This window comes from Lampris incognitus, chromosome 14, assembly GCF_029633865.1.
Source record: "Lampris incognitus isolate fLamInc1 chromosome 14, fLamInc1.hap2, whole genome shotgun sequence".
NCBI lineage: Eukaryota > Metazoa > Chordata > Actinopteri > Lampriformes > Lampridae > Lampris > Lampris incognitus.
The window spans coordinates 11688746-11705354 of NC_079224.1; the positions used below are offsets into that span (position 1 = coordinate 11688746).

Consider the following 16609-nt stretch of genomic DNA (forward strand, 5'->3'; position numbering starts at 1 on the left):
AGAGAACGTAGTAACGCCAGGACAGATGTGCGAGGGGTAGCTTAATGTTGTGACTTCTCTTATGTACACTATTGTAGTGTTACTATTCGTGGGTTACTAACTTAATCACTAATATATATAAGTACACGGAGACGAGGATGCGGCACAAGTCTGATCTTTACTGACGGAGACATCACACACTACACTAGACCAGCGTATTACAGAACTCAGTAGTGGTGACAGTCCAAAAAGATGTCAGCCTCTTCCTTCCCTGAACGTCAGGGACACGCTGGTTCAGTTTTCTTCCCCCTTTTTTGCTGTCGCTGTCCAAATCCAACCCCAAACCCGAAGAGCCTAGTTGCACCAATTTAAAACGAAACGCAACGCGGGTTTCAAACGCGCTGTGGAGCGGCGACGCTTCCGAGGATAACGCGGTTGGCTCCGCTCCGACTTTTATTTTGAAACCGGAGGTCGCCGGAAAAGGGAAACCGCTGTAGCCATGTGTGGAGTTGACGCTCACGTTGTTTACTAGCGGTACGGGCTTCTCATATGTGGCCTGTTTGCCCACTCTCGCAGTTTTTTTTCCCCCCCTCTTGTAAAAACGTATGTTAGACATTAGTTTTACGTAATAGGTCGGCAAATTGGCAAATAACTCGGAGCGCTAATAGCTCCTGCAAAACGGACGTTAGCCGGTTAGCCTAGCCGCGAGGAGGAGCGGCAGCATGGGCGCTGTGGTGGAGCTCGTCGCTGGGAGCTACGAGCAGATTATGTTTGGTTACCGCGTGCACGCCGACGGAAACGTAAGTGCAAAGCCACAGACGGCGATCTGAACCACGTGTTCGGTCTGCGATATTATATGCGCTTCTTCGGTGCAGCTGTCAGGGGTGGCAGGGTCTCCCCGACCCAGTTCACTTACTACTTGTAGTCTCTGAAGCGTAAGTTTGATTTTCATGAATAATGTGGTTCCTGTTCGGCCTGGTAGTAATTAAAAGACCACCTCCCTCCCCGACCCTCCCCCTATTTTCATTGTTTCAGGAGTGGACAACCAAAGCAGACTTCACACATCATGCCCACACTGCATCCATATCAGCTGTGGCCGCCAGTGAGAGGTTTGTAGTGACGGGGAGCAAAGATGAGACCATACAGCTCTATGACATGAAGAAGAGGACTGAACACGGAGCCTTGCTTCATCATGATGGTAAGAAACCAGCTGCCTTGCACGCTCTCCGGAATCGAAATGGTTCATAGTTGCAGTTGAAATTCTGGTTCGACACGAAGTGCTCACACGTTTAACAGCATCAAGAAAACACGAGTAGTTCAGACCATGTGTCGCTTAACAAGTAAAGCAGGGCACTGACGTTGCCAAGGGTGCGACATGATTCCCACATGTGGGCCCACCAACACCACACATGTATGTAGTGTGGTCCTGAAACGCAGTGGCTGTCAAACCGGCCCAGGGACTCCTGGCACTGCTGGGGATTTTCTGTTTCGCGGGTAGGCCATTACATTCACCTGTTGTATCAGGTGCTCCAGCAACCAGTTGAGTTTTTTTTAGACTTGGAACAACAGGTGAAGGTGGCAGAGCACCATAGTCCACCAGCACCGCTGGTGGTCCCTAAAGACTGACTTGATTAACAATGTTGTAAAACAGTATGGTGGGGCACCCACCACATAAGGCTGAGTCCTTACTCCAGCGGCCTGGGTTCGAATCCGGCCCGGGCCCTTTGCTGCAGGTCTTCCCCTCTCTCTCCCCTGCTTTTCCTGTCTCTCTACTATCACTAACCAATAAGGCGGAAAATTGAAAAAAAAATTGAAAACAATACAATATTGTATACAATAACTTGTTTAATATCTTTAGGTTAGGTGGCTTGTAGGTTCTGACATAGTTCTCAGTTGGTAACATCCGACCTTTTCACCTAGTTTCAAGTGTGTATTTTAGGGAGAAAAAAAAGAGAATTTCAGAGGTTGATTTTTTTTTTGTGACACGAATTCAGTTTTTCGGTGTTTGTGCCTGAAACTCACCCAATGAATTCTGTTGAACAAAATCTTACAGCACTTTATCTCTTATTTGCTGCCATTGTTTGTGTTTGTCTTGATCACATCCAGGATCTTTTTTTTTTTCAATACTAAAAAGCCAGCATGTTTTTGTTTTTGTTTTGTTTTTCCCCCTTGTGCATTTTGCCTTGGAGTGTCTTTGTGTGAGCTGGATTACACTCAACAAGTCCAGTGCTCCCTGGCCATGTGCCATCTCATCCATCTAAACTGTCCGGTTTCACTACAATCAAATGCTGCACCAGCTGATTGAGCTAATTGGCGGATCTTCATACAGGTTGGGAGGGGGGTTGCAGCTTAGTGAAATGAGCTGGTGTAGTGCTTGGTTAGAATTTACCTCTGAAAGCTATCGGACCCTAAATTCACCGACACTGCAACAAGAAGTTAAAAATTTCACTGATGAATTCACAATGATTTCATTACGCTACATAACAGGTTATATTAAGAAAAAGTCAAGTGTTTTTTTTTTAAATGGCAAAAATGTCCTTCTTCTTGCTCAGGAACCATCACTTGCCTTGAGTTTTACGGCACCTCTCATTTGCTTAGTGGGGGAGAGGACGGCCTCATATGTGTGTGGAGCAGGAAGAAATGGGAGTGCCTGAAGTCCATCAAAGCTCACAAGTAAGCAGAGTTTGTGGACCCACAGACGGTGGAGACGTGGTGGTGTGCTGGGTGTTGTCACCTTGATACAGCTGATTATTGCTGTCATGCATGTGATGAGGCAAAGTAACATGCTTGATCAATCTTTTTTCTCTCCCCCCCCACCCCACCAGAGGCCATGTCACGTCGTTGTCCGTCCATCCCTCTGGGAAACTCGCCCTTTCAGTTGGGACAGATAAGACGCTAAGGTAAAGCACAGGGTTCTTTGATGGCCATTAGGTCAAATGACTCAATAAACGAGGTATTAAAATTGGGTACATTTACATGCACACTACAAATGTGAACTGATAAAGTTATACTTCTGGTGTTAGAGGTAGCCATATTAATGGTTTTATGTGATTATCTTGAAATAAAAAAATTTTTTTTAAATTTTTTCCTTTTTGTCCTTTTTAGAACGTGGAATCTAATTGAGGGTAGATCAGCCTTCATCAAAAACATAAAGCAGAGTAAGTTGTCTTTTTGTGGTCTGAGCTTTGGGGATGGTCTGTTTTGTTTTAGTTTTTTCTTCTTTTTTGTTTTCAGAGATACTCGTATCTGTGAAATGATAGAAACTTTTTTTCCTCACTTTCAACAGATGCACATATTGTCAGATGGTCCCTAGATGGCGATAACTATGTGGTGGTAATCAATGACAAAGTGGAGGTCTATGACTTGGAGACGGCCACAGTGAGGGGAACAGTCACAAATCCCAAGAGGATCTCTTCCATTAAGTTCCTGACAGTGAGTTCTGTGCTCATATGTATATAAAACATCATTAAAAAAAAAACACTCAACGGTAGGGCAGGTACTCAACAAACATCCATCCATCCGTCCATTATCTGAACCGCTTATCCTGTTCTCAGGGTCGCGGGGATGCTGGAGCCTATCCCAGCAAGGAGCAAAATAATCAAATGACTCAAGTCATTCTTTAATGGACAGTACAAGCCTGTTTTCATGCCATAAGCAATCATCAGCTGTCAATAAAGCTACACGGCAAAGAACATCACTGCCTCATCATGCACATCACGTGCACAACGTCCAGTGGGGAAGGGGGAGGCGCCTACATTCACATACATGTGATCGCTAACTGTCCAGTAGGAGGGGGAAGGGGAGGTTGCATACAAAGTTAATGGCATTTTGTCTATTGGCATTATCTACTCCTGTATTTTCACAATGTGTGTGTGGTGTGTGTCTGTGTGAGAGTCTATAAACGGCCAAACTAAAGCACTTGGGGCCTTGATTCTTTTTGGAGGTTATTGGGGATGATCAGGGGCACCTATAAAAAATAGCAGAACATTAAAATTATGCACAATTAATTATGCATAAATATGCAAAATATGTATTTTTCTAAAAATGGCTAAAAACCACTTTTCTCAGCATTTCAGATGATTCTGAGCATCTTTGATTTTTTCACCTATAAAAATTTTTTTTCTGGGACTTCGAAATGTTTTGGCATTATGCAAAATAAATGCATTTTTGCAAAAATGCACTTATGAGCCTCATTTTTTTTTGGAGGTGGTAGGTATTGTTCCAGAGAGGACCAGAAAAATAGCAGAAAATTAAAATAATTATAATAATTATGCAAAATATGCATTTTCTAAAAATGTCTAAAACCCACTTTTCTCGGCATTTCAGATGATTCTGAGCATTTGGGGGGAGGGAGTTGGAGTGGGGGGGTTTAGGGGCAGGGGGAAGGCGGTTAGCTGGCAGGATGAAGAGGAGGGAGATTTAGACGGGTGGATAACCAAACCGCTACATTGTAGCGGGGTTCTTCTAGTCTATTTATAATTACGAAATAGATGCTTATGTCTGTGTCTGCAACTGCTGGCCAGTTCATTCCTGTTATTCAATGTGGACATTTCTGGTTTGCAAATGATGAAATACTTTTCAGTTAGACATAGATTGCACACTTTACTGCTCGCTGAATATGCTTTGTTCTTTGAGAGGATTTTCCAGGTGGTTGAATAATTAATGTTTCTGTCTGCCAATGACAGGGCATATTCAACAAGCAGTAAAATGTGCAATCTATGTCTAACTGAAACATATTTTATCATTTGCAAACCAGAAATGTCCACATTGAATAACAGGAATGAATTGGCCAGCAGTTGCAGACATGGATATAAGCACCTATTTTGTAATTACAAATAAATCATGACACCCCCCCCCCCAATTGGACTGTTAGCTTGAATCGCAACTCTGTTAGTGATCACGTGTTTTTGTAATTTTTGTATGTTGCACATCTCCCTTCCCCATTGGTCAGTGTGCGCGTGATGTGCATGATGAGGCAGTAGATGGTGTGTCCTTCCTCGAGTGGTTTCATTGACAGCTGATGATTGCTTATGGCATGAAACAGGCTTCTACTGTCTCATAAAGAATTTACTTGACTCATTGGGTTATTTTGCTCCTTATTTGTTGAGCACTTTCCCTACCGTTGAGTATTTCTTTTAACAAAGTTTTTTATATATATAATATATATATAAAAATTACACTCGTCATTAGTTGAGCACTCACAATACCATTGACGGTTTCGGAAAAAAACGATACATATATATATATATATATATATATATATATATATATATATATATATATATATATATATATATATATACACACACACACACACACGCACATCTGGATCAAAGAGTATTTTACTATGTTTAGTGACTTGTGTGCATCTCCTGACTTGCTTGATGGGCGAGTTTACCATGCAGGACAATAAACCGTGTCCTTCTGGACCATACTCCACCAATCTGGCATTAAAGCCAACATAAATCAATTCCTAATTGATACATTTGATTCCTGTCTTGACTTGGCTCTGTCTTCGAGACACTCCATTCTCCTTGTCATCGCCCTGTTATCGGCCTGCCAGTCATCGTATATTCTGGGGAATTTCAGCTCAAATTGAATGTGTTTTGTTACTGCTTGGTTTTCAGAACACCATCCTGGCCATTGCAGGAGACGATGAAATGGTGAGGTTGTGTGACGTGGGCACAGGGAAATGGCTCTGTGAGTTCAAGGCACATGAAACCAGGTACAGCTTCATAAAAGCCTTTTCCTCACAAAAGACCTTAGTTTAGTCCAAAACCTACCTCTCACCTGTGGCGTTGGGTATTTTCTGATTCTAATACTAACTCTGAATTAATACCGGTTCTTAAAACAACACGATTTTTCTAATACCACTCTTAGTTGAATGACAGCTCGTCAGCATTAAATCTGCTTTTCCAGAGTCAGAGAGCGCCATTAAATTTCTGTGAAGTTAAAAAAAGCTCCCATTGTCAGAATTCATTTTTGTGAAGTATCGATTCCATTGCATACCACAGACAGGAGCTTCTCGGCGACTGAATACTAAGTCAGTAAAGAAAACTGTCCTCTTTGTAACTTCAGGGTGAAAACGGTCGACAGTTTCAGTATGGAGGACTACTGCGTTCTGATCACTGCCTCAAATGACGGTTTCATCAAGATGTGGAAACTCCACCTGAAAGAGGTTATATCATGTTTTGTTTTTTTTCTCATGCTTTAATAGAAATATTTTACATACCCTTTATCAAACTAGCACACATTTACATTTAAAATGTAGGTGGAGTTTTTCATCTGTTCACCCAATGTGGTAGTGATGCATTATTTGTATAATGTTCATATACTTAATTTGTGTTGCATTTTGCAAACTTACAAAGTGCATTAAAGGCAATTGAATAATAGTTTACATTTTTAGATGAGAGAAACAATAGAAAGGATAGTCGTCGTCCCCCCCCCCCCCAATTGTACTCGTACTTCCGAGCCATCCTGGTCGCTGCTCCACCCCCTTTGCCGATCCGGGGAAGGCTGCAGACTACCACATGCCTCCTCCGATACATGTGGAGTTGCCAGCCGCTTCTTTTCACCTGACAGTGAGGAGTTTCACCAGGGGGAACTAGCACGTGGGAGGATCATGCTATTCCCTCCAGTTCCCCCTCCCCACTGATCAGGCGCCCCGACTGACAAGAGGAGGCGCTAGTGCCGTGACCAGGACACATACCCACATCCGGCTTCCCACAGGATGCCTGACCAAGCTGGAGGTAACACGGGGATTCGAACCAACAATCCCCATGTTGGTAGGCAACGGAATAGACTGCTACGCCACCTAGACGCCCCTAGAAATGATAGATTTACGTGTATTTATTTGTTTTATTAGCCAAGTAAGTTTGCACATACAAGGGATTTATTAACTTGATGGGTTGCTATCATGAAAAACAGAAGAACATGACTTTATAAGTGGAATAAAAAGTTTATGTTAACATTAGCAAGGAAAAACTGGTTGATAAAAAGAGTAAAATGAAGAAATAATACAGCATTGTAAATGCAGTTGCCACAGTCTTACTTTGTCTGGAAAGGACTTTCTAAAACTAAGAAGCCGTCTTCCTGATGTATATATATATCTCTATATCTCTGCTGTCATACAGGAGATGGAGCCTCCTACGCTTCTTGGGGAAGTGAATACGACTGCCAGACTGACCTGTGTAGCTGTATGGAAACCTTCTACAATACAGGAGACCGCCGAGGAGCCAGACACACAGGCTGCAACGTCTTTAGGTAGTACACAACCCTTGTTGGGAAGTTATTTGGTGCGTTACCTTAGTTAAGCTGGAATACCGAGACCTGTACATAGTGTAACGTGCATGGATAAGTAGACACGTTGGTCCTTGACTCTTGAGTCCAGTGGTTCTCAACCTTTTTGGGGTCCTGGACCCCCAGCGTATTTTTGATCTACCCTGAGGACCCCTCCACCTGATCTTGGGGGAGAGGGGTTGCAATTTGATAGAAACAGTAGAAAATGCATTTTAAATTGCATTATAGCATTTATTCACTCTTTGGGGCAAAAATAAGAGCTTTCAGTTGTAACTTAGATATATGTAACAAAACAGAATTCTTATGCAGTAACTTTCAGATGTATGTAACAAAACAGAATATGTATTCAGTAACTTTCAGATATATGTAACAAAACAGAATATGTATTCAGTAACTTTCAGATATATGTAACATAACAGAATATGTATTCAGTAACTTTCAGATATATGTAACAAAACAGAATATGTATTCAGTAACTTTCAGATATATGTAACAACAGAATTTTTATGCAGTAACTTTTAACAATGCCAACGGGAGCGAGATCTCTTATTAAAATACAATAAATTACACTTGTGAAACAGATGTAATTAGAGAAAAAAGTCCTGTTACCCTTTATAGTTTAGGTAGATAAAGGTCTCAGTCACATTTGAGTAAAATAATCCTATTTCTATAAATGTCATAGGATCTTTTTTTAAAAGATATTTTATTTTCACGGACCCCTTGCAATTATACCACGGACCACTAGGGGTCCGCGGACCCCCGGTTGAGAAACACTGCTTTAGTCGACTGGTTCAACGTTGTCACTTGCGGAGCGGGAGACACGGGTTCGCGTCCCGTCTGTGGCGGTTTCCGGACTGCCCCCCCCCCCCCCCGAATTCGCTACGATATACTGTTATACCATACATATACCACATACTGTTGGTTTTAGTCAACATAAGTGCAGCCTCCATAGAAACATATAGTTAATTGGTTGTTTCCTTGTTCCCCTCTTGAGATAGTGTGTTCTCTCACGTAACGCAGTCCTGTCTCCTTTCTAGCCGCAGACGTTCTCGCGGAGCTCTCCGAGGCCAAGAGAGTCAGGATGGCTGCCGAGGAGGTTATCCTCGAGGACGAGAGCAAACCGAAAAGGAAGAGAAGGGACGGCGGAGAAAAGAATGCAAAAAAACAATAAAAGAATTCCTATTTTAAAACCGCTTCCGTTTTTGTGTGGTCTTCCGGGTCGACGTCAGCGTGCGCTAACTTGACCACCAGCAGGTGGTTCAGTACGCCGGATGTCCGAAACTCATTCTTGGGTATTTCGCCTTGTGCGGGGATAAAATATCCGCATGCCTGTGTTTGCAAAGCGCTGCTGAAATATAAACAATCGGGTTTCTAAGAAGGCGGGTAGTTGCAGCTGGAGTCCAAAACAGCTTTTATTTTGAAACGTATGTCGCGGAACCCGGAAGTAAATACGAGTGGCTGTCGTCAAGCTGTAACCCGCCGTGTACAAATTCAGGTGGCGTAATCTTTGAAAAATGTGCTTTTACCTTGTTTGACGTTCGCCGCCTTGTCGGGGACATGTTTGATGACGTGTTTTAATCCTGAAGTTGTGCTAATACGCTAACGGTTTACTTAACGCAGTCATGTTATAAACAAAAAAACGTGGTACATGTTCTGACGCGCACCTCTTCCAGGCTCCGCGCTAATGGCTGTAGACTGGATTGGGTTCAGCTATGCAGCCCTGGTGCTGTAAGGGGGGGTCATGGGCTACGTGAAAGCAGGTATAACCATCGACAGGCCACATTTAATCCGACATTACCCAAGAGAAACCCCCCCCCCTCTCTGTCTGGACTGCATTCGTGGTTTGTTTTGCCTCCGCAGGGAGCGTCACTTCACTGGCTGCAGGGCTGCTCTTTGGATTCATGGCTGGGTTTGGCGCTTACCAGACGTCTGGAAACCCCAGGAAGGTCTGGGTTTCACTAGGTGAGCCAGTTTAGTTTGTTTTCTCGACACCTCTCGTGCACCTTGTCCGTATACTTTGCAATACTGTCCTCCTCCGCTGAGAGACGCAGGTACCTCGGGGACCCTGGCTGTTGTGATGGCGGTGAGGTTTTTCAGCTCCTGGAAGTTCATGCCGGCTGGTCTGGTGGCTTTGACAAGGTAACCGTGAACGTGAGCAGAATTTCAGCCCGTCTGTATGTGTTAATGGGAGGGGAAACTGCAACAGGCTGCAAGTGTAAACTCAAATGTAATCAATTGACTCCATCATCCAGTCATCCATTGAATCGACAAAACTGTGATGTGCACATAGAAAATGCCAAAAATGCATTTTCCTTTGAGCACCGTCCCAACTCCGCCCCGTCATGAGTGATCTTATCTCTTTTCAGTGTTCTGATGCTGGGGAAGATTGTCTTTGGAATGCTGAACAGACCACACGAACCTTAAAACGTATCAAATGTTTGTTTTTGTCATTTACATAAGTTGAACCGATGGCAGCATGAAAAAAAAAACCACGATCAAAATGTGTACTGAAATTACTGCTGAACATTCCTTCATAGTGCCCCCCCCCCCCATTGCATCATGGCTTCACATGAATAATGGGGATACACAATGTCAATATCATCAAGTAGGGTTATATGTAACAAAACTGGATTTGGGTCTTTCCAGATTTTTAGGAGAACGGATAAGTTTCCTGAGCACAAAATCTGTTTGCTTATAATAACTTAAAATTGTTTTGGAGTAAGTTTGGGAAGGACTTGTTTCCTTAAAAGCTTTTGTGATGGTTTATCACTTGTATAATTATTGTTATTATTGTGAGTATCGTTATTAATCGACCTGTACGTTTGTGGACAAAGACGATGATTCCATGACAGTTTTAGGAAACATGACCCAAGAGCTTTCTCATTTTTTCTACTTTAATCAATAAAGTCTTTATATGATTATACTGTGTATAGTGCTGCTTATATGTACTGCTCTGTTGTAGATATGATATTGCAGGATAACTATCTCAGATAAATAATCCATCCATCCATTAACCAGACCGCTTATCCTGCTCTCAGGGTCGCGGGGATGCTTGAGCCTATACCAGCAGTCATTGGGCGGCAGGCGGGGAGACTCCCTGGACAGGGCCTTTATCACAGATAAATAATGACATAAGTATTTCACTTCAGTCACCTAGTCAGTTACCCCCCCCCTCCCCCCCATATTTCCCAGAATAATAAAGTCATTGGAAACATGACGCAAATCGGCCTCCACATGACAAAGGACTCAGGACCTCTCTGTCCCCAGAGTCTTCTAATTGGATGTGGTTCCCAGTTGGCAGTCTAGTCCAGTATCAGTGGGATCTGTGGCTCCCTGGGCAAGATGTCTTTCCACGTCGAACCGATCATGCAGCTATGTGTAAAACCGTTGCTGGGATGTCAGAGTAGTTGTGGTGTGGGTGGGGGCACCGCCTGTTCCCATCATCATCATCATCGGTGGTCACTCGGGGTTGAGTATGAGCATCCTCCCTCTGAATCGGAATGAGAAACATTGAAATCCAAATGATATCCAATCCTACTGTGCACTATGGCAGTTATTGCCGCATCACCATCACATCTTCCTTTATGTCACTCAGCAACCGTCATCATCATCACCGGCGGTCATTCAGGGTCAAGTATGACCATCCACCCTCTGGGTCCTCAGGTGGGCGTAGAACCCGATCCTGGAGCTGCATAATGGGAGAACGCCTGCACGTGACAGCCTTTTAGGTGGGGCGGCTGATGCGTCTGGAGCCACCACACGGTCCTTGGCAGGGGGTGGCCAGAGTCCAATGGCATGGAGAACCAAGATGATTGGGGACCACCCTCTGTTGCAGCCTTTATCCGCCTTCACTGCCGTCGTGACCCGGAAACATCTTCCGCCAGTTCCGCTGTTGAGGTCTTCGTTGGATGGTGCTTCGTCTTGAGCCTCCCCCTTGACCTGTCCGCCTTGGGTGACCCTACCAGGAGCCGGATGGCATGCAAGCTTCTCCACCACGGCAAGGTGGCAATCCAGGAGAAGAACAGGGTGCTTACTGACCCATGAACTGATCAAGCCTTGCTGAGGCGATCCCCTCACAACATGACTGAGGAGGGAGGTCAACTTATTTGGAACAAAATATCTCAGGTGGAGCAGACGATAAATGACGTTACCTCTCGTGTCGCTGTTACCAGACAACAATACACCTGTTTAATCGCAGACAGCTTCGAGCAGGGAGAGCAGAGCAGAGCAATACTATTGTGAGAATCTTTTTTTAAGAGGTGTGCTATAGCACTTAAGACCCCTGTGAGACGTTGGGCCGTAGAAACTTGGCCTAAATGGCTGATCTTAACCAGCTCTGAGCACACCTAGAGCACATTTTCTGGTTTTACTTCATGGTGAAAATAACCTCGGGGTCGTGGGAGGTCACATCTACAGCAGCTGGCATGACTGTTACATCATGTGAAATATGGACATGATCTGCAAAGAAATAATATGAATCTACACGCTGCTATGAAATAAACCATCTTATTAAACCATCAGCCGTTATAAACCAAGGACCGCTGTCTCTGTGGGGTGCATGTCCAAAACTCGATGCATTCACTTAATGCATTTTAATATATTCAAAACACTTCCTTTACTTATTTTCAATGGCATGCATAGAGCTTTAACCAAAGTAGGGGCTGTAAAAGCACCAAAGGAAACTCGAGACGAGGCTCAAAGCAGCAGAGAGGAAGTAAAGGGGGGGTGTGGGGGTCTCACCATGCACATGCACAAACGCCAGATAGCACCTGGAACATCCATCCATTATCCAAACCGCTTGTCCTGCTCTCGGGGTCGCAGGGATGCTGGAGCCTATCCCGGCAGTCACTGGGCGGCAGGCGGGGAGACACCCTGGACAGGCCGCCAGGCCATCACAGGGCCCACACACATTCACACCTAGGGACAATTTAGTATGGCCGATTCCCCTGCCCTACTTGTCTTTGGACTGTGGGGGGGAGGGGGACGGGAGCACCCGGAGGAAACCCACGTAGACACGGGGAGAACATGCAAACTCCACACAGAGGACGACCCCCCAAGGTTGGACAACCCCGGAGTTCGAACCCCGGACCTTCTCGCTGGGAGGCGACCGCGCTCACCACCGCGCCACGGTGCCGCCGAGAGTGTTTGGGAAAACAGGTGGTGACGACAGCGTAGGTCGATTTGACCTTTCCAACGAGTCTGGTTGGTCAGATTCGCTGCAGACAGGCTGACGAGTCCCACGACCCACCGCTGGCCCTGCTTCATCAGTAGAGACACCAACTCTCGTGGGACCTGATTATTATGCGCGTGCAGGGACTCTGCTCGGAATAAACAGTGTGTGCAGGTAGTTGTAAACATTTGATAATACCACGGTACCATTGTTGATACAGGTTATTTATTTATTTATGCATGCATGCATGCATGCATTTATTGCATGCATGCATTTATTCATTTAGTTTGTTAGTTCGTTATTCGGGTGGTTTTGGGCACTTCGGTGCTGTTGGGAGTTCTCGATTGTGCGTAAAATCCGCACACGTACGCACACGCCAGCTCCAGCGGCAACACTTCCACTGGCGTGGCCGTCGTCGGTAGGATCCCCTTGCGCTATAATCTTACATTTTCAAACAGTGCGTCTGTGCAGCATTCGTCGTTAACTGTGGCCCGAGGCAGACGGACACACACTGTAAGGCAAGTTGTTGCACAGAAAGGAAGCTCATCTCGGACGCTAGTTCGGACGCAAGTGAAGACGGATAGACCAGACACTTCGGTGCCACCTGGGCTGGTTGATGTGACACAACTGTGCGGCAGGAAATCATTTCTTCACCGGATGGACGTGCCCACGACCTGAGCCTTCCAAGTCTATGCATACACCCGGGACACACGGAGACGTCATGGATATTGTTCTAATCACAAAACAAACACCAAAGCTTCACTTTTATCTTTCATTTTCCATTCGTTCATTTCCTTTATTGACAAATCCCGGTCTTAGCACAAACTCGGCGTCGTGCCTCGACAACGGGTGTTTTTGTACATAACCGAGCCGTGAGTGCAGATGCAAATAATAAACTAAGCTGTAAACCAACTTAAAGTGAAAACTAAACTGCGGCGCCTCATAAATAGTCTTGAGAAGACCCGAGGCAACAGCGCCTTGCTCGAGTTGCGTGGCTCTCCGCAGACTGCTCATTGGTTTCACGTTGGCGCCATCTAGTGTTCGACTTTAAGTATTACATCGGATTATGAGATTTGCCCCCCCGAAGCGCGTTTGAAATCCAGCTGATTTCTATTTCGTAACTTTTTGTTGTCAGTGACCAATGTATTGATCTATATAAAGCCAACAACCCTTGTTTTTGAAGTTTCTTTTTTTTTTACAAATCCACCAGGAAAAAAAAAACAAAAACATGTCCTCGTTGGTTATGCAAGCTGTCTTTGCCATAGGCAATGTGATAATTGTGGAAAGTAAAGCCCAAAGACCAAAATATTAATGTTTTCTTGTCGTGCTGACTGTTGTCAGGTAAAATTATATCAATTAAAAAAAATGTTTGACCCCTTGGAATCGTTCCTAGGATCCCTGGAAGTCAGTGGTCACCACCTAGAGAAGTACCATCATAGTCCACACTCTTTGAAAGGGTCCTCATCATACGTTGGGACCCATAATCTTTCTCGACCCGTCAAAATTCTTATGGTAGGCACTTACTAGGGAAACTGCGATGGCTGTCCATAAATGGACCCGCTAAATAATAACTTCATCAAAATAGCACGTGTCAAAGCGTAACAGAGAAACTTTTAAATGTACTAAGTTCATATATTGTTTGGCCACTTTTTGTCAGCAGGCAGCATGTAATGTAACGTAACGTAAGGTAACGTAACGTAATGGGGAGTAAAAGTTGAATCGGGTTTTTAATGTGAAACGGGCCGAATAAAGAAAAGCGTGCGCTTACGTCTCTTGGCTCAGGGGCCAAGGCGTACGGTAGCTCTCTTCTTCTTCTTCTTCGTTTTTTTTTCCTTTCTCAGACACGCTGTCATGAAATGTGTGGAATGAAAATCATGACCAGCGTTCTCGAAATGGCCATACTGTAGCGAAAGTGACGCTGCGCGCACTGTACCTAACAGCTGCGCACTCGAATGTTGACCGTCCGCACGGCCGACAGGCGTGTTTTTCCTCCGCGCGTGTGCTTTCGGTTACTTACGGTAAGGTGGACCCGCAGTGTCCACTCAAGGGATCAGGTGATCCACGAAGTACGAAGCGTAGGCTGACTGGTGAAAATGCAAAATGACATATAGCGAATGTCGGAGCATAATTCATTCACATTTCTGGATCAAATTCGAGTTTAAATCCCGCCGCCGGTGCTCCGGTGTGACGATGGCTCGCTAGGCTACCGGGCGCGCGCGCGGGCTCGCGATTTTGGATCTTTTTTTTTTCTTTTTCTTTTTTTTTTCAATTTATGAAAAATCCCATTTGCGGACGCAGATATTGCTTTCGACATGGGGCTGTGCTACAGTCTGCGTCCCCGGCTCTTCGGGGACCTGAGCGGGTCCATTTCCAACGCCGCCTCGGACTCGGATCAGCCGCCGGACGCTGCCCCGCCGTCCCGGGCCGGGGGAGCCCGCCAGGAGGACGCGGGGGGATGCGGCGAGACGTCGGCGCTCCGCGGCGGCCAACTCCGCTACGGGGACACGGCCAAGCTCCCGTCCGGGGAGCAGCTCCGCACGGCGGGCACTGACGGCGTGCTCATACAGAACGGCGGCGGCGGAGGCGGCGGCGGCGGCGGAGGCAAGGGGAGCGGGAAGGACCGCGGTCGACGCTTGCAGCTCCTGCAGAAGACCGGCGCCCAGAAGCAGAAGAACTGGGACAAATTGCTGGTGGAGGAGAAGGAAGCCGAGAAGGAGGCGAAGAAAGTCAGTAAGAATATTGACAGGGCGCTCAAGGAGCTCAAGCGGGAGTACAAACAGACACATCGGCTGCTGTTACTCGGTAGGTCGGGGGGGCCCCCCCGCTGTTATACGAGCGGGTTTTATTATTAGAAACCGAACGTAGCCAATCCACAGATTGTGTCAGTGCTTTGTAGAGGCCTATTGCTATATCTGTTGGCTTGGCTGTGAAGACTTACCCCCCCCCACTCTCCCTCCCTCGCGCGCGCGCGCGGCTGTCAATGACAAATGATGAAGATGGACGTATACCCACACACCGGTGGGCCCGTTGTCATGTGTCGCGGTTGCGTAGGGCACGCAGTATTTTAGTAATCGCTACGTGTTTTATGTTTCAATATAGACAGACGTGCGCGCGCCCGCACGCACACACACACACACACAACAACAACAAATGGAGGCAGTAGAGACCAGTTGTTTATGGATGGCATCATGTAGCATGGAATATAGTTTCTAGTGTACAGTACTGTCCTACAATACTGTATAGTATAGTGCTGCATCACGTCATTTATTGCAATATACGACATGGCAGTGTATAGTGTACAGCAGGCCCATTGAATAGTAGTGTACAATAGTATAGTATAACATGACATTTTATGCAATATATATCATATGGCAAGTAGTATATATGATATAGTGTGGGCCCAGTGTTTTCTCCAGTTTCCCCCCTCAGACAGCATGGTAGGCTCTCCAATGCTACAGGTGCCATCGCACAGGTGCTGTGGCAAATGACTTACTTATTGGCATTTTTATTATTCCGATTTCATTTCCCTTGGCAGGTTGTATAGGTTACCTTAGCAGGGTTCTGATCTGTCCCTTGGTTAGTGTTATTGTTTTGTTCAGGGTAGCCCATCCACCAGGACAATGGTAGGGTAAATATTGAGTAGGCCTATAGTGTAGTGTATTTTAGTAGAGTAGAGTAGGGTATTGTATGGTATGATCTAGTATAGTATAGTATGGTACGGTATGGTCTAGTATAGTACAGTATAGTATACTACAGTATGGTATGGTATAGTATAGTACAGTATAGTATAATTTTGTATAGTGGACCATAGCAATGCATAGTATAGTATAGCATAGTATAGTTTAGTAGTTTAGTATAGTACATGGTAATATGGCAGAATGGTGCTTTGTGTCCATATAAATCACAAGGGTCACTGGGTTCATACTCTTATTCTGAACCATGGTCCTGTCATACATTCAGATCTAATCCTATCTACCCAGAGTGACAGTGGGGCTCTGTTTAGCTGTGACAGTACAGTTTAGCTGTAGATACCGGGGAAGGGGGACTATCCCGACCGCCCCTGAAAATGTGTGCTGTCAGATACAGATGTGTCATGAGGCAATACGTCACTTATCCCATCACCCAACAACAAGGCAGGGAGCGAACTTTTGTTTGTTTTGT

At 45.3% G+C, this 16609-nt stretch overlaps 3 protein-coding genes across 3 annotated transcripts in view; all 3 read left to right on the forward strand.

Moving 5' to 3' along the window:
- Positions 1–461: 461 nt before the first annotated feature.
- On the forward strand, positions 462–8468 carry pak1ip1 (PAK1 interacting protein 1). The gene is made up of 10 exons (XM_056293459.1): positions 462–779; positions 1015–1177; positions 2532–2652; positions 2805–2879; positions 3085–3137; positions 3266–3411; positions 5607–5704; positions 6058–6157; positions 7113–7242; positions 8316–8468. The coding sequence occupies exons 1-10, from the start codon at positions 702–704 to the stop codon at positions 8447–8449; spliced, it is 1098 nt and encodes a 365-aa protein (XP_056149434.1). The 5' UTR covers positions 462–701; the 3' UTR covers positions 8450–8468.
- A 235-nt stretch (positions 8469–8703) lies between these two features.
- Positions 8704–10188, forward strand: LOC130124126 (transmembrane protein 14C-like). The gene is made up of 5 exons (XM_056293543.1): positions 8704–8773; positions 8952–9038; positions 9139–9240; positions 9330–9417; positions 9645–10188. Exons 2-5 carry the CDS (start codon positions 9020–9022, stop codon positions 9700–9702), a joined length of 267 nt encoding a protein of 88 aa, XP_056149518.1. The 5' UTR covers positions 8704–8773; positions 8952–9019; the 3' UTR covers positions 9703–10188.
- A 4473-nt stretch (positions 10189–14661) lies between these two features.
- The window catches only part of LOC130123506 (guanine nucleotide-binding protein G(olf) subunit alpha), a 43466-nt gene continuing 41518 nt past the window's right edge, over positions 14662–16609 (forward strand). The window contains exon 1 of the mRNA XM_056292693.1: positions 14662–15250. Coding sequence (XP_056148668.1) covers positions 14761–15250 — 490 coding nt within the window. The 5' untranslated portion in view covers positions 14662–14760. The remainder of the gene's footprint in view (positions 15251–16609) is intronic.